Source organism: Salmo salar, chromosome 15 (assembly GCF_965601325.2).
Source record: "Salmo salar chromosome 15, fSalSal1, whole genome shotgun sequence".
Classification (NCBI taxonomy): domain Eukaryota; kingdom Metazoa; phylum Chordata; class Actinopteri; order Salmoniformes; family Salmonidae; genus Salmo; species Salmo salar.
This window is the reverse complement of record NC_138305.1, coordinates 111,635,910-111,652,489: the sequence shown is the minus strand read 5'-3', so window position 1 is coordinate 111,652,489 and position 16,580 is coordinate 111,635,910. Positions and strand designations below refer to the sequence as shown.

The 16,580-nt window shown below is 38.9% G+C and overlaps 1 protein-coding gene and 1 non-coding gene across 3 annotated transcripts in view; one reads left to right on the top strand and one right to left on the bottom strand.

Moving 5' to 3' along the window:
* Nucleotides 1–10,076, bottom strand: part of fgd1 (FYVE, RhoGEF and PH domain containing 1) — a 165,195-nt gene extending 155,119 nt beyond the window's left edge. For both annotated transcript variants that reach the window (XM_082962286.1, XM_082962284.1), the window contains exon 1: nt 9,275–10,076. In XM_082962286.1, coding sequence (XP_082818412.1) covers nt 9,275–9,443 — 169 coding nt within the window. In that variant the 5' untranslated portion in view covers nt 9,444–10,076. The remainder of the gene's footprint in view (nt 1–9,274) is intronic.
* Nucleotides 10,077–16,085: 6,009 nt separating this feature from the next.
* On the top strand, nt 16,086–16,161 carry trnat-ugu (transfer RNA threonine (anticodon UGU)). Its single transcript has one exon. It is a non-coding gene; the product is annotated as a tRNA-Thr (tRNA).
* Nucleotides 16,162–16,580: the final 419 nt, after the last annotated feature.

The following is a 16,580-nucleotide window of genomic DNA, read 5'->3' as shown; positions in this document are numbered from 1 at the left end:
GCATCACGGATTACAACAAGGAAGCCAGTCGCATCACGCTCACCAACGCCACCCTACCGGAGGAGCTAAACACCTTTTTCTGAAGATCCCAGCACAATGACCGTGCGCTGTCAGCCCCCCCAATGACCGTGCGCTGTCAGCCCCCCCCCAATGACAACATGGGCTACACACTCACAGTCTCCACTGAAGTCATTCAAACGTGTTAACCCTCTCAATGCTGCCCGGCCCAGATGGAATCCCTAGCCGTGCCCTAAGAGCATATGCAGACCAGCTGGCTGTTGTGTTCTCTGATGTTTTAAATATTTCCCCTAGCTCAGGGCACTATCCCCACCTGCTTCAAGATGTCCACTATCATCCCCCTACCAAGGAACTGAACTGAACGACTACTGACCCATAGTCCTCACGTCATCATGAAGTACTTTGAGATGCTAGTCCAAGACCGCATCACCACAGGACGTGGCAGGGGGTATTTGTTTTATGTGATTCGGGGTTTAATGGGATATGTGTTTATGTAAGAGGGGTGTTTGATTTATGTGTTCCGGGGTATTTTGGGTAATGTTCTTGTTTTGTATTTCTATGGTTTTCTATGTTGTGTATTTCTTTGTTGGCCTGGTATGGCTCTCAATAAGGTTACAGCTGTACATCGTTGTTGCTGATTGAGAGTCATACTGAGGTAGCCCTGTTTCACCTGTCCCTTTGTGGGAAGTTGTTGTTTGCATAGGTGTATGTGTAGCCTGCAATCTTGTTCGTTCGATCGTTTTTATTGTTTTGTTTGTTACGTGTTCAATAAAAGTCATTATGAGCACTCGACCCGCTGCGCCTTGGTCGTCTGACGTAGTGGACCGTTACAGCCCTGACCGATCCACGGACAACGCAATCACCATTGCACTGCAGCCTGCCCTCACCCACCTGGACAAAAGGAATGCATATGTGAGAATGCTGTTCATCGACTACAGCTCGGCCTTCAATACCATAGTGTCCTATTAGCTCATTATAAAGCTCACGGCCCTGGGTCTGAACTCCTCCCTGTGCAACTGGGTCCTGGAACTTCCTGACGGGCCGCCTCCAGGTGGTGAAGTGAGGCAACATTACCTCCTCAACACGGATTCTCAACACGGGACCCCACAAGGGTGCGTCCTCAGACCCCTCTTGTACTCCCTGTATACCCATGACTGACTGTGTCAGACCACAGACCACGGAAACACCAGGTGATGATGTCAGACCACGGAAACACCAGGTGATGATGTCAGACCACGGAAACACCAGGTGATGATGTCAGACCAGAGACCACGGAAACACCAGGTGATGATGTCAGACCAGAGACCACGGAAACAACAGGTGATGATGTCAGACCACGGAAACACCAGGTGATGATGTCAGACCAGAGACCACGAAAACACCAGGTGATGATGTCAGACCAGAGACCACGGAAACACCTGGTGATGATGTCAGACCACGTAAACACCAGGTGATGATGTCAGACCAGAGACCACGGAAACAACAGGTGATGATGTCAGACCACGTAAACACCAGGTGATGATGTCAGACCAGAGACCATGGAAACAACAGGTGATGATGTCAGACCACGTAAACACCAGGTGATGATGTCAGACCAGAGACCACGTAAACACCAGGTGATGATGTCAGACCAGAGACCACGGAAACACCAGGTGATGATGTCAGACCACGGAAACACCGGGGCAGAAAATGGGTGAATGCTGCAGAACACAACCTAACGCTGTATTACACAATATTACTTATCCACTTTTTTCCTTCCAACCAACTGCATCCCCTTGTCTAAATCTACTTTTACTATTAGATGATAGTGTCAAAGTGAACCTCAGCTAAGGATAATGTTTTCAACTCAATGATAATGTCAGAGGGATAATTAATTCAAAGCAGCTCTGAATATGATTATTCCACAGCTTTCAGAGATATGACCCTTTAAACTGCTGTGACTGTGATTCTACACAGTGGCAGAATCCGGGCCAAGAAATCAGAGGTTGTCACGTCCTGACCAGTATAAGGGGTTATTGGTTATTGTAGTTTGGTCAGGACGTGGCAGACCGGGGTATTTGTTTTATGTGGTTCGGGGTGTGTGTGTACTTAGAGGGGTGTTTGATTTATGTGTTCTGGGGTTTTTGGTTTATGTTCTTGTTTTTGCATTCTAGGGTTTCTATGTTGTGTATTTATTTGTGTTGGCCTGGTGTGGCTCTCAATCAGGAACAGCTTGTACATCGTTGTTGCTGATTGAGAGTCATACTTAAGGAGCTTGTTTTTCCACCTGTCCCTTTGTGGGTAGTTATCTTTTGCATTGCTGTTAGTTTAGCCTGTGAAACTGTCATTCTGTCGCCACTTTGGTTTTTTTGGGGGTTTTTTCGTGTTCACATTTAAATAAAATAATGATGAGCACGCAAGCCGCTGCGCCTTGGTCTCTACATTACGACACCCGTGACAGAGGTAGGCATCAGAAATCATCATGTGCCCACTGTACATCTTAAAGGGATGGTTGCATTCAGGTTGTACAACTGAATGCATTCAACTGAAATGCGTCTTCCGCATTTTAACCCGACCAACTCTGAATCAGAGAGGTGCTGTAACGTAACCCTACTAGAAGATACCGCCTTAATCGACATCCACAGCGCCCGGGAAACAGTGGGATAACTGCCTTTCTCAGGGGCAGAACGACAGATTTTTTTTTTTGGGACAAACTTTTTACCTTGTCAGCTCAGGGATTCGATCCAGCAACCTTTCGGTTACTGGGACAACACTCTAACGACTTGGCTACCCAGTATAAATGTTCATAAATGTTTCCTGTACATTTTAAAGGCCCAGAATAAATGTTTACTGTACATCTTAAAGGCCCAGAATAAATGTTTACTGTACATCTTAAAGGCCCAGAATAAATGTTTACTGTACATCTTAAAGGCCCAGAATAAATGTTTACTGTACATCTTAAAGGCCCAGAATAAATGTTTAATGTAAATCTAAAAGGCCCAGAATAAATGTTTACTGTACATTTTAACTGAAAACTATTATAGTTGGCTACCTAAATGTTACCCAGAAATGATTTGATATTGAGATACAGTAAAAATGGGTGCATTGGGCCTTTAAGATATGATAACACAGATGTGGATAATGGTGTGTGTGTGTGTGTGTGTGTGTGTGTGTGTGTGTGTGTGTGTGTGTGTGTGTGTGTGTCTGTGTGTGTGTCTGTGTGTGTGTGTGTGTGTGTGTGTGTGTGTGTGTGTGTGTGTGTGTGTGTGTGTGTGTGTGTGTGTGTGTGTGTGTGTGTGTGTGTGTGTGTGTGGTTGGGGGGGGTTGATGTTTACCACCGATAACTATGGTTTTGAATTTATATTTGAGGTAAATTGTTATTTTATATTTATCCCACTGTACTTCTATTTTTATCATTTAATTACTTTATTACTTCTCATCTTACTGTCCTGGCCTTGTTGAGAGGTCAACCTGAGGCCAACTAGAACTTGGAATATGTGGTAATACATTGACGTACAACATCCTGTCCAACACAGTAGTTCTTCATATCGACATCCTGAGATCTCTCTCTCTCTCCCTCTCCCTCCCTCTTGTCTCTCTCTCTCTCTCTCTCTCTCTCTTTCTCTCTCTCTCTCTCTTTCATTTTCCTCTCCCTATGTAACCTAAAGCTACTAAAAGACTAATGGACCAATCAATATGTAACCTAACCCTACTAATGGACCAATCAATATGTAACCTAACCCTACTAGAATATACTAATGGACCAATCAATATGTAACCTAACCCTACTAGAATATACTAATGGACCAATCAATATGTAACCTAACCCTACTAATGGACCAATCAATATGTAACCTAACCCTACTAATGGACCAATCAATATGTGACCTAACCCTACTAATGGACCAATCAATATGTAACCTAACCCTACTAATGGACCAATCAATATGTGACCTAACCCTACTAATGGACCAATCAATATGTAACCTAACCCTACTAATGGACCAATCAATATGTGACCTAACCCTACTAGAATATACTAATGGACCAATCAATATGTAACCTAACCCTACTAGAATATACTAATGGACCAATCAATATGTAACCTAACCCTACTAATGGACCAATCAATATGTGACCTAACCCTACTAGAATATACTAATGGACCAATCAATATGTAACCTAACCCTACTAGAATATACTAATGGACCAATCAATATGTAACCTAACCCTACTAATGGACCAATCAATATGTAACCTAACCCTACTAGAATATACTAATGGACCAATCAATATGTAACCTAACCCTACTAGAATATACTAATGGACCAATCAATATGTAACCTAACCCTACTAGAATATACTAATGGACCAATCAATATGTAACCTAACCCTACTAATGGACCAATCAATATGTAACCTAACCCTACTAGAATATACTAATGGACCAATCAATATGTAACCTAACCCTACTAGAATATACTAATGGACCAATCAATATGTAACCTAACCCTACTAATGGACCAATCAATATGTAACCTAACCCTACTAATGGACCAATCAATATGTGACCTAACCCTACTAATGGACCAATCAATATGTAACCTAACCCTACTAATGGACCAATCAATATGTGACCTAACCCTACTAATGGACCAATCAATATGTAACCTAACCCTACTAATGGACCAATCAATATGTGACCTAACCCTACTAGAATATACTAATGGACCAATCAATATGTAACCTAACCCTACTAGAATATACTAATGGACCAATCAATATGTAACCTAACCCTACTAATGGACCAATCAATATGTGACCTAACCCTACTAGAATATACTAATGGACCAATCAATATGTAACCTAACCCTACTAGAATATACTAATGGACCAATCAATATGTAACCTAACCCTACTAATGGACCAATCAATATGTAACCTAACCCTACTAGAATATACTAATGGACCAATCAATATGTAACCTAACCCTACTAGAATATACTAATGGACCAATCAATATGTAACCTAACCCTACTAGAATATACTAATGAGCCAATCAATATGTAACCTAACCCTACTAGAATATACTAATGAGCCAATCAATATGTAACCTAACCCTACTAGAATATACTAATGGACCAATCAATATGTAACCTAACCCTACTAGAATATACTAATGGACCAATCAATATGTAACCTAACCCTACTAGAATATACTAATGGACCAATCAATATGTAACCTAACCCTACTAGAATATACTAATGGACCAATCAATATGTAACCTAACCCTACTAGAATATACTAATGGACCAATCAATATGTAACCTAACCCTACTAATGGACCAATCAATATGTAACCTAACCCTACTAATGGACCAATCAATATGTAACCTAACCCTACTAGAATATACTAATGGACCAATCAATATGTAACCTAACCCTACTAGAATATACTAATGGACCAATCAATATGTAACCTAACCCTACTAGAATATACTAATGAGCCAATCAATATGTAACCTAACCCTACTAGAATATACTAATGGACCAATCAATATGTAACCTAACCCTACTAGAATATACTAATGGTCCAATCAATATGTAACCTAACCTAACAGGAAATGTTTGATGAGGTTTTCATGTAGTCTATCATTTTGAACCTGGAGATCTCCCAGATCCATCATTCAGGCTACTGTGACCTTTCTAACTGTGACCTTTCTAACTGTGACCTTTCTAACTGTGACCTTTCTAACTGTGACCTTTCTAACTGTGACCTTTCTAACTGTGACCTTTCTAACTGTGACCTTTCTAACTGGGACCTTTCTAACTGGGACCTTTCTAACTGTGACCTTTCTAACTGTGACCTTTCTAACTGTGACCTTTCTAACTGGGACCTTTCTAACTGTGACCTTTCTAACTGTGACCTTTCTAACTGTGACCTTTCTAACTGTGACCTTTCTAACTGTGACCTTTCTAACTGTGACCTTTCTAACTGTGACCTTTCTAACTGTGACCGTTAATACCTGCCATATTCTGTGTGTTGATTTGATTTATCCAGATGTAACTCAATGCACTTCAACATGAGTGAATTTATTTTACTTTGCCAAGTCCTCTGTTTTTGTCCCTCCATCCAAGACTATTAGCGTATTAAGAAGGGAAATTAAGAGCTCTTGCATGAATGAAAATCGTCTGTTTGTCAAAGCAAAAAGGAGCTTGATAGTGATCCGATAGGCGTCAATCATGTATGAATTATAATACACCTTCACAACAGCGAAGGCTGTGTGTGTGTGTGTGTGTGTGTGTGTGTGTGTGTGTGTGTGTGTGTGTGTGTGTGTGTGTGTGGTGTGTGTGTGTGTGTGTGTGTGTGTGTGTGTTGACTTTTGTTTGACACACAATTTAGAAACTGGAGTAGGCAACCTCACAGGAAAAAGCTTATCTTTATAAGAAAGTGCTTGGCACAACCTATGACTATATATGCCCGCTATCTGTAGGCTGTGGTGACCCGTCATTCAGGGCAGGAAGGGCATAGCCCCGCCTGTTTTCTATGTTATTTTGGAATTAATACCTGTCACATATCAGTTTGCAAATAATGTTAAAAAATATATATAATAATAATAATCATTGAGTTAATAAAGCCACATACAAACATTATTTTCTTGAGTAAAGCAGCTCCAAAATGCAGGTGTTTCAGCCTAGCTCAGTGCTTTCTGTGGCGGAGGGGCAGCCAGCGGAAAATACAGAGCATATGGGTTGGTAATGTTCTCTAGTTGCGCTGTGATTGGCTTAGTGTTCTTTCACTCATGGAGACACTACGTCACCGTCAAGTCTAAGGGTAGAGCTAGAAAATTCAAGCCCCTTGGGTGCTGCCATAGAGTTACATTAGAAGTGCCCATCCAAGAACGCTCAAGGTCATTGGCAACAGATAGAATGATGTCAAATCATGTTATAGCTACCATAAATTTGATTGGACTGATCATGTCAACATCCTACTTTCAAAATCTTAGCTAGCTCCCGCTCCCCCTCCCTGGCGCTCAAGTGCGCCAGGCTGCCCATCACTACGCACTCCTGCCACCATCATTACGCACACCTGTTTCCCTCGTCACGCGCATAAAACATATTGGTGCTCATCGGCCACTGGACATAAGCATTACACAACAAGTTGGAAATCGCTAATTCAACAATGAGTGGTTTGGAAGGAATCAGTGGCTAACTGCAAGCGTTGCAAAGCAATCACTAACCTGCTATTCAGTGGAGAGGGTGTGTGGTCCCAAGTCTGGGTTTAATGCTCTATTTTTCAAGTTTAAAAGGATAAACATTCAACACCAGAAAAGGGCCAGAAAAGGTTGAATACATTGGCCATGCTGTCAATCCAGCATGATTTATGCCGCGTTCAAAACAACTGGAAACTCGGAACCGAAAAATCTCAGACTTCAGACAACTGGGAACTCGGGGGGGAGAGAGCTCTGAATGGGAAAATACGTTTTGAATGGTCATCCAACTCGGAATTCCAAGTCGGGAACTCTGGCCTCTTTCTAGAGCTCTGACCTGAAGATCACTGACATCATGATTGGGCCTTGTTTTTTTCTCTTCTGATTTCCCAGTTGTCTCCAAAGCACCATAAATCCAGAGAATGCCAGACTTTGATGACAAAGTTTGATGAATAAATTTGCCCACAAGAAGGACTGTCGTGCGCCACCTTCCTGTGAAAACAGCACAACAAGGTGAGTCCAAAAATGTCTTGTATGCTGCTGCATAAATGATGTAATATTCCAGGGAGATATGTATACAGTAGCTAAGAAAGTAAGACTGAGTGTATGTTGTGTAGTAAGATGTTAGTAGCCCATGTGTCTCACCCTAATCATTTGGTCCCTTTCCCCCTCACCTCTTAGCTTACTTTCAAAATCTTATCTAGCAGTCATCATCATGAATCAAGTTGACAATCTACTGGAAAATCCTTTTTAATCCTTGTCATATGAAGAGAAATAATGAAGACAAATTACAGACGTATCGGTGCTCATCGGCCATTGGACATTAACAGTACACAACAAGTTGGATATCGCAAATTCAACAATGAGTGGTTTGTAAGGAATCGGAGGACAGTGGCTAACTGCAAGCGTTGCAACTGGGAAGTCTGGAATAAATCAGCTCCGACTGGGAAAATGCGTTTTGAACGGTCATCCAACTCGGAATTGTAAATCCGGCCTCTTTCTCTTTGTTTGTTGACAAAATTTGCCCACGAAGGACCGCTGTGCCACCTTCCTGTTCAAGTGAGCACATCACAACAAGGTGAGTCCAAACATGTATTGTATGTTGCTTCATAAATGATGTAATATGCCAGGGAGATATGTATACTGTAGCTAAGAAAGTAATACTAAGTGTATGTTGTGTAGTAAGCTGTTAGTAGCCCATGTGCCTCACCCTAAATATTTGGTATTTTTTCACGTCTTAATTTCACCTACTGTTCTGACTTGGTGGTGCACATTAACCTGTTTTTGAGAAATGTAATCATTGAATATTGTAAGAGCTTTCATTGTCTGCTTAAATGCCCCCTTTTTTTTATCCGACGGTTCTGACTTGGTATACAGGGAGAATACTGTAAGAACAGCCCATGTTCTGTATTGTCGCTCTACATTTCAAAAGTGCTGAAAAAATAGTTATGTTGCCTATCTCGCTCATTAATGTCTTAATCGAAATTACGAATGACCTCTTATCCGCTTGTCATCTCCTTATGCCATAGTTTGTACATCTCAATTGTCAGTAGAAACCACATTTGTTTAAGCAAGTCAGCCATATCAGCTATGTTTTTTTAAAGGCAGTAAATGAGGCTGAATGAACTGTTTTGCTGTCAGACAAGGCTCCACTGATAGACAGGTGTAGCAGTGGTAAGGATTCACTCCATGTTGCTAAAAAGAAAGCTCTGCTGTTGGGACAGCTTTATATATAGGCCCTAATAGTTGGTCCCGTGTGGCTCAGTTGGTAGAGCATGGTGTTTGCAATGCCAGGGTTGTGGGTTCGATTCCCACAGGGGGACCAGTACAGAGAAAGAAAATATGAAATTTATGCTACTGTAATTACTACTGTAATTCGCTCTCGATAAGAGCGTCTGCTAAATGACTAAAATGTAGTTTGTGGGCACCTTTGTAGTGTAATGAATTTAGTGTTGTGTAGTGGCTTTGCTGGCATTTTCCTAAAACACATTTGGGGAGTTTGTTCCACCAAGATGCTTAAAATCGGCACTGTGTAGGCTACAACAAAAGCAAATAGGTTACTCACGTATCCTGCGCAGCGGTGGTTGTGGCCTGGCCATGCTGCGGCTGATATGGTAGGAGAAGCGCATTGTTTTGAACTGGCTGGAGAAGGAACCGGTCCTGGCTGTCGTCTCAGGGGAAATCGACGGGTTGAAGCTCGACACTAAAGCGCTCTTCGGTCGGTTCAACTGCATACCTGCCTGATCACGGTTTACACAGGCATAGCCTACAGGACAGGATTCGGGTTATCTCACAAAAGTGAATAAAATTAGATTCCAGGCTTGTGAAGTTAAATCCCCCCAAAATCTGGCCTTTCCCACGAGTGGTCCGTTGGTTCGAGTCGTTATCCGGTATCAGACTCCTGGTTGAAATGGGCTCCAGTCTTTTATCCACCAAACTGCAGTCCTCCTCTGTGAGCCGCACTGTACGATTGGAAACCCGATCAAACTCTCTATCAACGACGGAAAAAGCCATCAAATAGATATAGATTTTATTTACTAATTATTTTACCAACGAATTGGCCCACCATTTTTTTTAAATATATATTTACTGTACAATATAATGAAAAGAAATTCAACCAAATGTACTGCAACCTAGGCTACACGAGGTTGCAATCCACACGGATACATATAGCAATTGTTGCAATAAAGTTACAATAAACAAACAGAAATTGGCCACGTTGTTCCAACACAGATTGGCATACTCTTGGCATACTCTTGGCATACTCTTGGCATACTCTTGGCATACTCTTGGCATACTCTTGGGGAAATGGGAAGGCTACAAACTATCTTCTTTACGACTGTATCCAAGTATTTTAGGCTACCCCCCCCCCCCCCCCCAAAAAAAACGGCACGCAAAATACAGCTGACATCTCGATTAAAGACCATGCGCATTCTGGACTAAACAGTTTTCCTCCGTCCGACCCAATATTATTTGAGAAAATAAACGTATTTGAAAGGCCATGCGCAAAACAAAAGTGGTTAAATATTGTAAACATTAGGCCTTTTATAAAAGTGAACGCTCGTCTCTGCTCACATCTTTCCTTCTGTTTCTGTCCTCCACTTTCCTCTGGAAACGTTCATCCAAAATATGCAATCTCAGCTTCTTTAGTCTACTTAACTTACTACATTCAGACCCCGTCTTCAAACTTCTTCAAACTCCTCCTTCCAAAGTTTTAAAATAATGTAGATTCCAATCCTTTCGTTTGTTTTTGGTGCATTCATTTGTCGTCAATTTCATGTGCGTTTGTATTTACGATCCCCCAGCTTGTTAGTTATCCATTCTTTGTGTGAAACCTTCTACAACGCAGTCAAACAGCAATTCCTTCAATGCGTTGAATGTAACCCCCCTCCTCTATTCCTCTGCTCCTGTGTGCGTTATTCCGTCTACATGAAATCCTCTCAGCCCCCCTTCTTCGCAATCTCTCTCTCCCCTCCTCCACCATCTCGCTCTCCCTCCTTCCTTCCTTCCCAACATCTGGTTTTCATTTTCTCTCTTTTTTTTGCCTGAAATTTGATGCAAAGCAAAAACGTTGACAAGATCTCAGTTGTTTTTTTCATCCCCTAAAAGTCAACATTTGTAACTGGCTTCCATTTTGTGATTAGACTTAACGGTTTTATAAAATCTGTAAATCATGGCAAATAAAATATCCACAAAGCTAATTCAGTAGCGTTTTGATAGACCAAAGACAGACATGCTCACCGAACATCTTATTCAAAAATCATTGGCATTAATATAAAGTTGGTCCCGTCTTTGCTGCTATAACTAGAGCCTCCACTCTTCTGGGAAAGTTTCCACTAAATGTTGGAACATTGCTGTCTGGACTTACTTAATGAGGTCGGCACTGATGTTGGTCGATTAGGCCTGGCTCTCAGTAGCCATTCCAATTCATCCCAAAGGTGTTCGACAGGGTTGAGGTGAGAGGCTCTGTGCAGGCAAGTCAATTTCTTCCACACCAATCTCGACAAACCATTTATGTCTGGTCCTGGCTTTGTGCACGAGGGCTTTGAAAAGGGCCTTCCTCAAACTTGACACAAAGTTGGAAGTACAGAATCATCTAGAATGTCATTGTATGCTGTAGCGTTAAGATTTCCCTTCACTGGAACTAAGGGGCCTGAACCATGAAAAACAGCCCCAGACCATTATTCCTCCTCCACCAAAATTTACAGTTGCCACTATACATTGGGGCAGGTAGCGTTCTCCTGGCATCCGCCAAACCCAGATTAGTCCGTCAGACTACCAGATGGTGAAGCGTGATTCATCACTCCAGAGAACGCATTTCCACTGCTCCAGAGTCCAACGGCGGCGAGCTTTACACCACTCCAGCCGACGCTTGGCATTGCGCATGGTGATCTAAGGCTTGTGTGCTGCTGCTCGGCCATGGAAACCCATTTTATGAAGCTCCAGACGAACAGTTCTTGTGCTGACATTGATTCTAGAGGCAGTTTGGAACTCGGTAATGAGTGTTGCAACCGAGGACAGATGATTTTTACGTGCTATACTCTTCAGCACTTGGCGGCTCCGTTCTGTGAGCTTGTGTGGCCTACCACTTCGCTGAGCCTTTGTTGCTCCTAGACATTTCCACTTCACAATAACAGCACTTACAGTTGATCAAGGCAGCTCTTGAAGGGCAGAAATTTGATGAACTGACTTGTTGGAAAAGTGGCATCCTATGACGGTCACATGTTGAAAATCACTGAGCTCTTCAGTGAGGCCATTCTACTGCCAATGTTTGTCTTTGGAGATTGCATGGCGGTGTGCTCAATGTTATACACCTGTCAGCAATGGGTGTGGCTGAAATAGCCGAATCCACAAATTTAAAGGGTCCACATACTTTAAAAAAAAATTGTGTATGTATAGTGTACGTATGTATGTATGTATGTATGTATGTATGTATGTATGTATGTATGTATGTGTGTATATATATATATATATATATATATATATATATATATATCTCTAGTGTATGAATGCATAGTGTATAGTGTTTCATCGGATGGGGCCACAGTTTCTCCTGACCCCTCCTGTCTCAGCCTCCAGTATTTATGCTGCAGTAGTTTGTGTCGGGGGGCTAGGGTCAGTCTATCACATCTGGAGTATTTCTCTTGTCTTTTCCGGTGTCCTGTGAATTTAAATATGCTCTCTCTAATTCTCTCTTTCTCTCTTTCTTTCTTTCTCTCTCTCGGAGGACCTGAGCCCTAGGACCATGCCTCAGGACTACCTGGCTTGATGACTCCTTGCTGTCCCCAGTCCACCTGGCCGTGCTGCTGCTCCAGTTCCAACTGTTCTGCCTGCGGCTATGGAACCCTGACCTGTTCACCGGACGTGCTACCTGTCCCAGACATGCTGTCCCAGACCTGCTGGAACCCTGACCTGTTCACCAGACGTGCTACCTGTCCCAGACCTGCTGTTTTCTACTCTCTAGAGACAGCAGGAGCGGTAGAGATACTCTCAAAGATCGGCTATGAAAAAGCCAACTGACACTTACTCTTGTGTTACTGACTTGTTGCACCCTCGACAACTACTATGATTATTATTATTTGACCATGCTGGTCATTTATGAACATTTGAACATCTTGGCCATGTGCTGTTATAATCTCCACCCGTCACAGCCAGAAGAGGACTGGCCACCCCTCATAGCCTGGTTCCTCTCTAGGTTTCTTCCTAGGTTTTGGCCTTTCTAGGGAGTTTTTCCTAGCCACCGTGCTTCTACACCTGCATTGCTTGCTGTTTGGGGTTTTAGGCTGGGTTTCTGTACAGCACTTTGAGATATCAGCTGATGTAAGAAGGGCTATATAAATACATTTGATTTGATTAGTATATATAATGTATGTACATATAGTGTATATATATATATAGTGTATATATAGTGTATGTACAATGTATGTATAGTGTATATATAGTGTATGTATATATAGTGTATGTATAGTGTATATATGTATAGTCAATGTATAAAAAGTGTATATATAGTGTATGTATAGTGTATACATAGTGTATGTATGTATAGTGTATATATAGTGTATATATAGTGTATGTATGTATATATATATATTAGTGTATGAATGAATAGTGTATATATAATGTGTGTACATATAGCGTATGTATATATAGTGTGTATATATATAGTGTATGCATAGTGTATGTATAGTGTATGTATAGTGTATGTATGTATAGTCAATGTATAAAAAGTGTATATATAGTGTATGTATAGTGTATATAAATATAGTGTATATATAGTATATATAGTGTATGTATAGTGTATATATGTATAGTGAATGTATATAAAGTGTATATATAGTGTATGTATTGTGTATATATAGTGTATGTATGTATAGTGTATATATAGTGTATGTATGTATGTATAGTGTATATATAGTGTGTATATGGAATGTGTATGTATAGTGTAGATATGGCATGTGTATATATAGTGTATGTATAGTGTATGTATATATAGTATATATAGTGTATGTATATATAGTGTATATATAGTGTATGTATAGTGTATATATAGTGTGTGTATGTATAGTGTATGTATGTATAGTGTATATATAGTGTTTGTATGTATAGTGTATATATAGTGTATAAATCGTGTATGTATAGTGCATATGTATGTATAGTGTATGTATAGTGTATAAATAGTGTATGTATAGTCTATATATAGTTTATATATATAGTATGTATAGTGCATATATGGTATGTGTATGTATAGTGTATATATGGTATGTGTATATATAGTGTATGTATGTATAGTGTATGTATAGTGTATGTATAGTGTATATATAGTGTATAAATAGTGTATCATAGTGTATATATAGTGTATGTATGTATAGTGTATGTATAGTGCATATGTATGTATAGTGTATGTATAGTGTATGTATATATAGTGTATATATAGTGTGTATATGGAATGTGTATGTATAGTGTAGATATGGCACGTGTATTTATAGTGTATGTATATATAGTATATATATATGTATATATATGTATATATAGTGTATATATAGTGTGTATATGGAATGTGTATGTATAGTGTAGATATGGCACGTGTATTTATAGTGTATGTATATATATATATATATATATATGTATAGTGTATATATAGTGTATGTATGTACAATGTATGTATGTATAGTCTATATATAGTGTATGTATGTACAATGTATGTATGTATAGTCTATATATAGTGTTTGTATGTATAGTGTATATATATAGTCTATAAATAGTGTATGTATGTATAGTGTATATATATAGTCTATAAATAGTGTATGTATAGTGTATATATAGTTTATGTATAGTGTATATATAGTGTATGTATAGTGTATGTATATATAGTATATGTATATATAGTGTATCATAGTGTATGTATAGTGTATGTATAGTGTATGTATGTATAGTGTATAAATAGTGTATGTATAGTGTATAAATAGTGTATGTATAGTGTATATATAGTGTATATATAGTGTATGTATAGTGTATATATAGTGTGTATATGGAATGTGTATATACAGTGTATGTATGTATAGTGTATAAATAGTGTATGTATAGTGTATATATAGTGTATGTATGTATAGTGTATGTATAGTGCATATGTATGTATAGTGTATGTATATATAGTGTATGTATAGTCTATATATAGTTTATATATATATAGTATGTATAGTGTATATATGGTATGTGTATATATAGTGTATATATATAGTGTATATATGTATAGTGTATATATAGTGTATATATAGTTTATATATATATATATATATATATATATATATATAGTATGTATAGTGTATATATGTATGTGTATGTATAGTGTATATATGGTATGTGTATGTATAGTGTATATATGGTATGTGTATATATAGTGTATATATGTACAGTGTGTATATATAGTTTATATCTATATAGTATGTATAGTGTATATATAGTGTATGTATAGTGAATATATGGTATGTGTATATATAGTGTATATATAGTGTATATATGGTATGTGTATGTATAGTGTATGTATATATGGTATGTTTATGTATAGTGTATGTATGTATAGTGCATGTATAGAGTATATATGGTATGTGTATGTATAGTGTATATATATAGTGTATATATAGTGTGTTTATAGTGTATATATGGTATGTGTAAGTATAGTGTATATATATAGTGTATGTATAGTGTATGTGTACTGTATATATAGTGTATATATATATATATATATAGTGTATATATGATATGTGTATGTATAGTGTATGTACAGTGTACATATGGTATGTGTATATATAGTGTATATATGGTATGTGTATATATAGTGTATATATGGTATGTGTATATATAGTATGTGTATATATATAGTGTATGTATAGTGTATGTATGGTATGTGTATATATAGTGTATGTATGGTATGTGTATATAGTGTGTTTATATATAGTGTATATATGGTATGTGTATATATAGTATGTGTATATATATAGTGTATATATAGTGTATGTATAGTGTATATATGGTATGTGTGTATATATAGTATATGTATAGTGTATATATCAGCTATCACTACTGGTCTAAAGTTTTAGAACACCTACTCATTCAAGGGTTTTTCTTTGTTTTTACTATTTTCTACATTGTAGAATAATAGTGAACACATCAAAACGATGAAATAACACAATATGGAATCATGTCGTAACCAAAAAAACACACTTCAAATAGCCACATTTTGACTTGATGACAGCTTTGCACACTCTTCTGAATGAGTAGGTGTTCTAAAACTTTTGACCGTGTTCTAAAACTCTAAACCACTGGGGCATGTTATTCTAGATTTAGAACAGAAAACATTATCCCTTAGATCAAGCAGTGGTCCCGTGTGGCTCAGTTGGTAGAGCATGGTGTTTGTAACGCCAGGGTTGTGGGTTCAATTCCCACGGGGGACCAGTATGGAAAAAAAAATGTACTGTAAGTTGCGCTGGATAAGAGTGTCTACTAAAATATAAATATAAGCACTGCAAATACTTACATTTTTAAGCATATGTTGCAGAACAGTGCCACATTACTTTTCTTCAGAATAATGACATTTATTAAAAAACGTTTTTTTAAATGTTAGTCTTTTCGCATACACTCTTACTCAGAGTGACTTACAGTTAGCGCAATGATCTTAAAATGGCTAGGTGAGGAGAGGATGCAAGTGTGTGTGTGTGTGTGTGGGGGGGGGGGGGGGGTGGGTGGGCTGTGGGATTATTTAAGATACTTTAAGTAACTATTTGAAGAGGTAGGGTTTCAGATATTTTCAGAAGATGGACAGGGACTCTTCTGTCCTAGCTTCAGGGGGAAGCTGGGTTATACGATTGGACAGC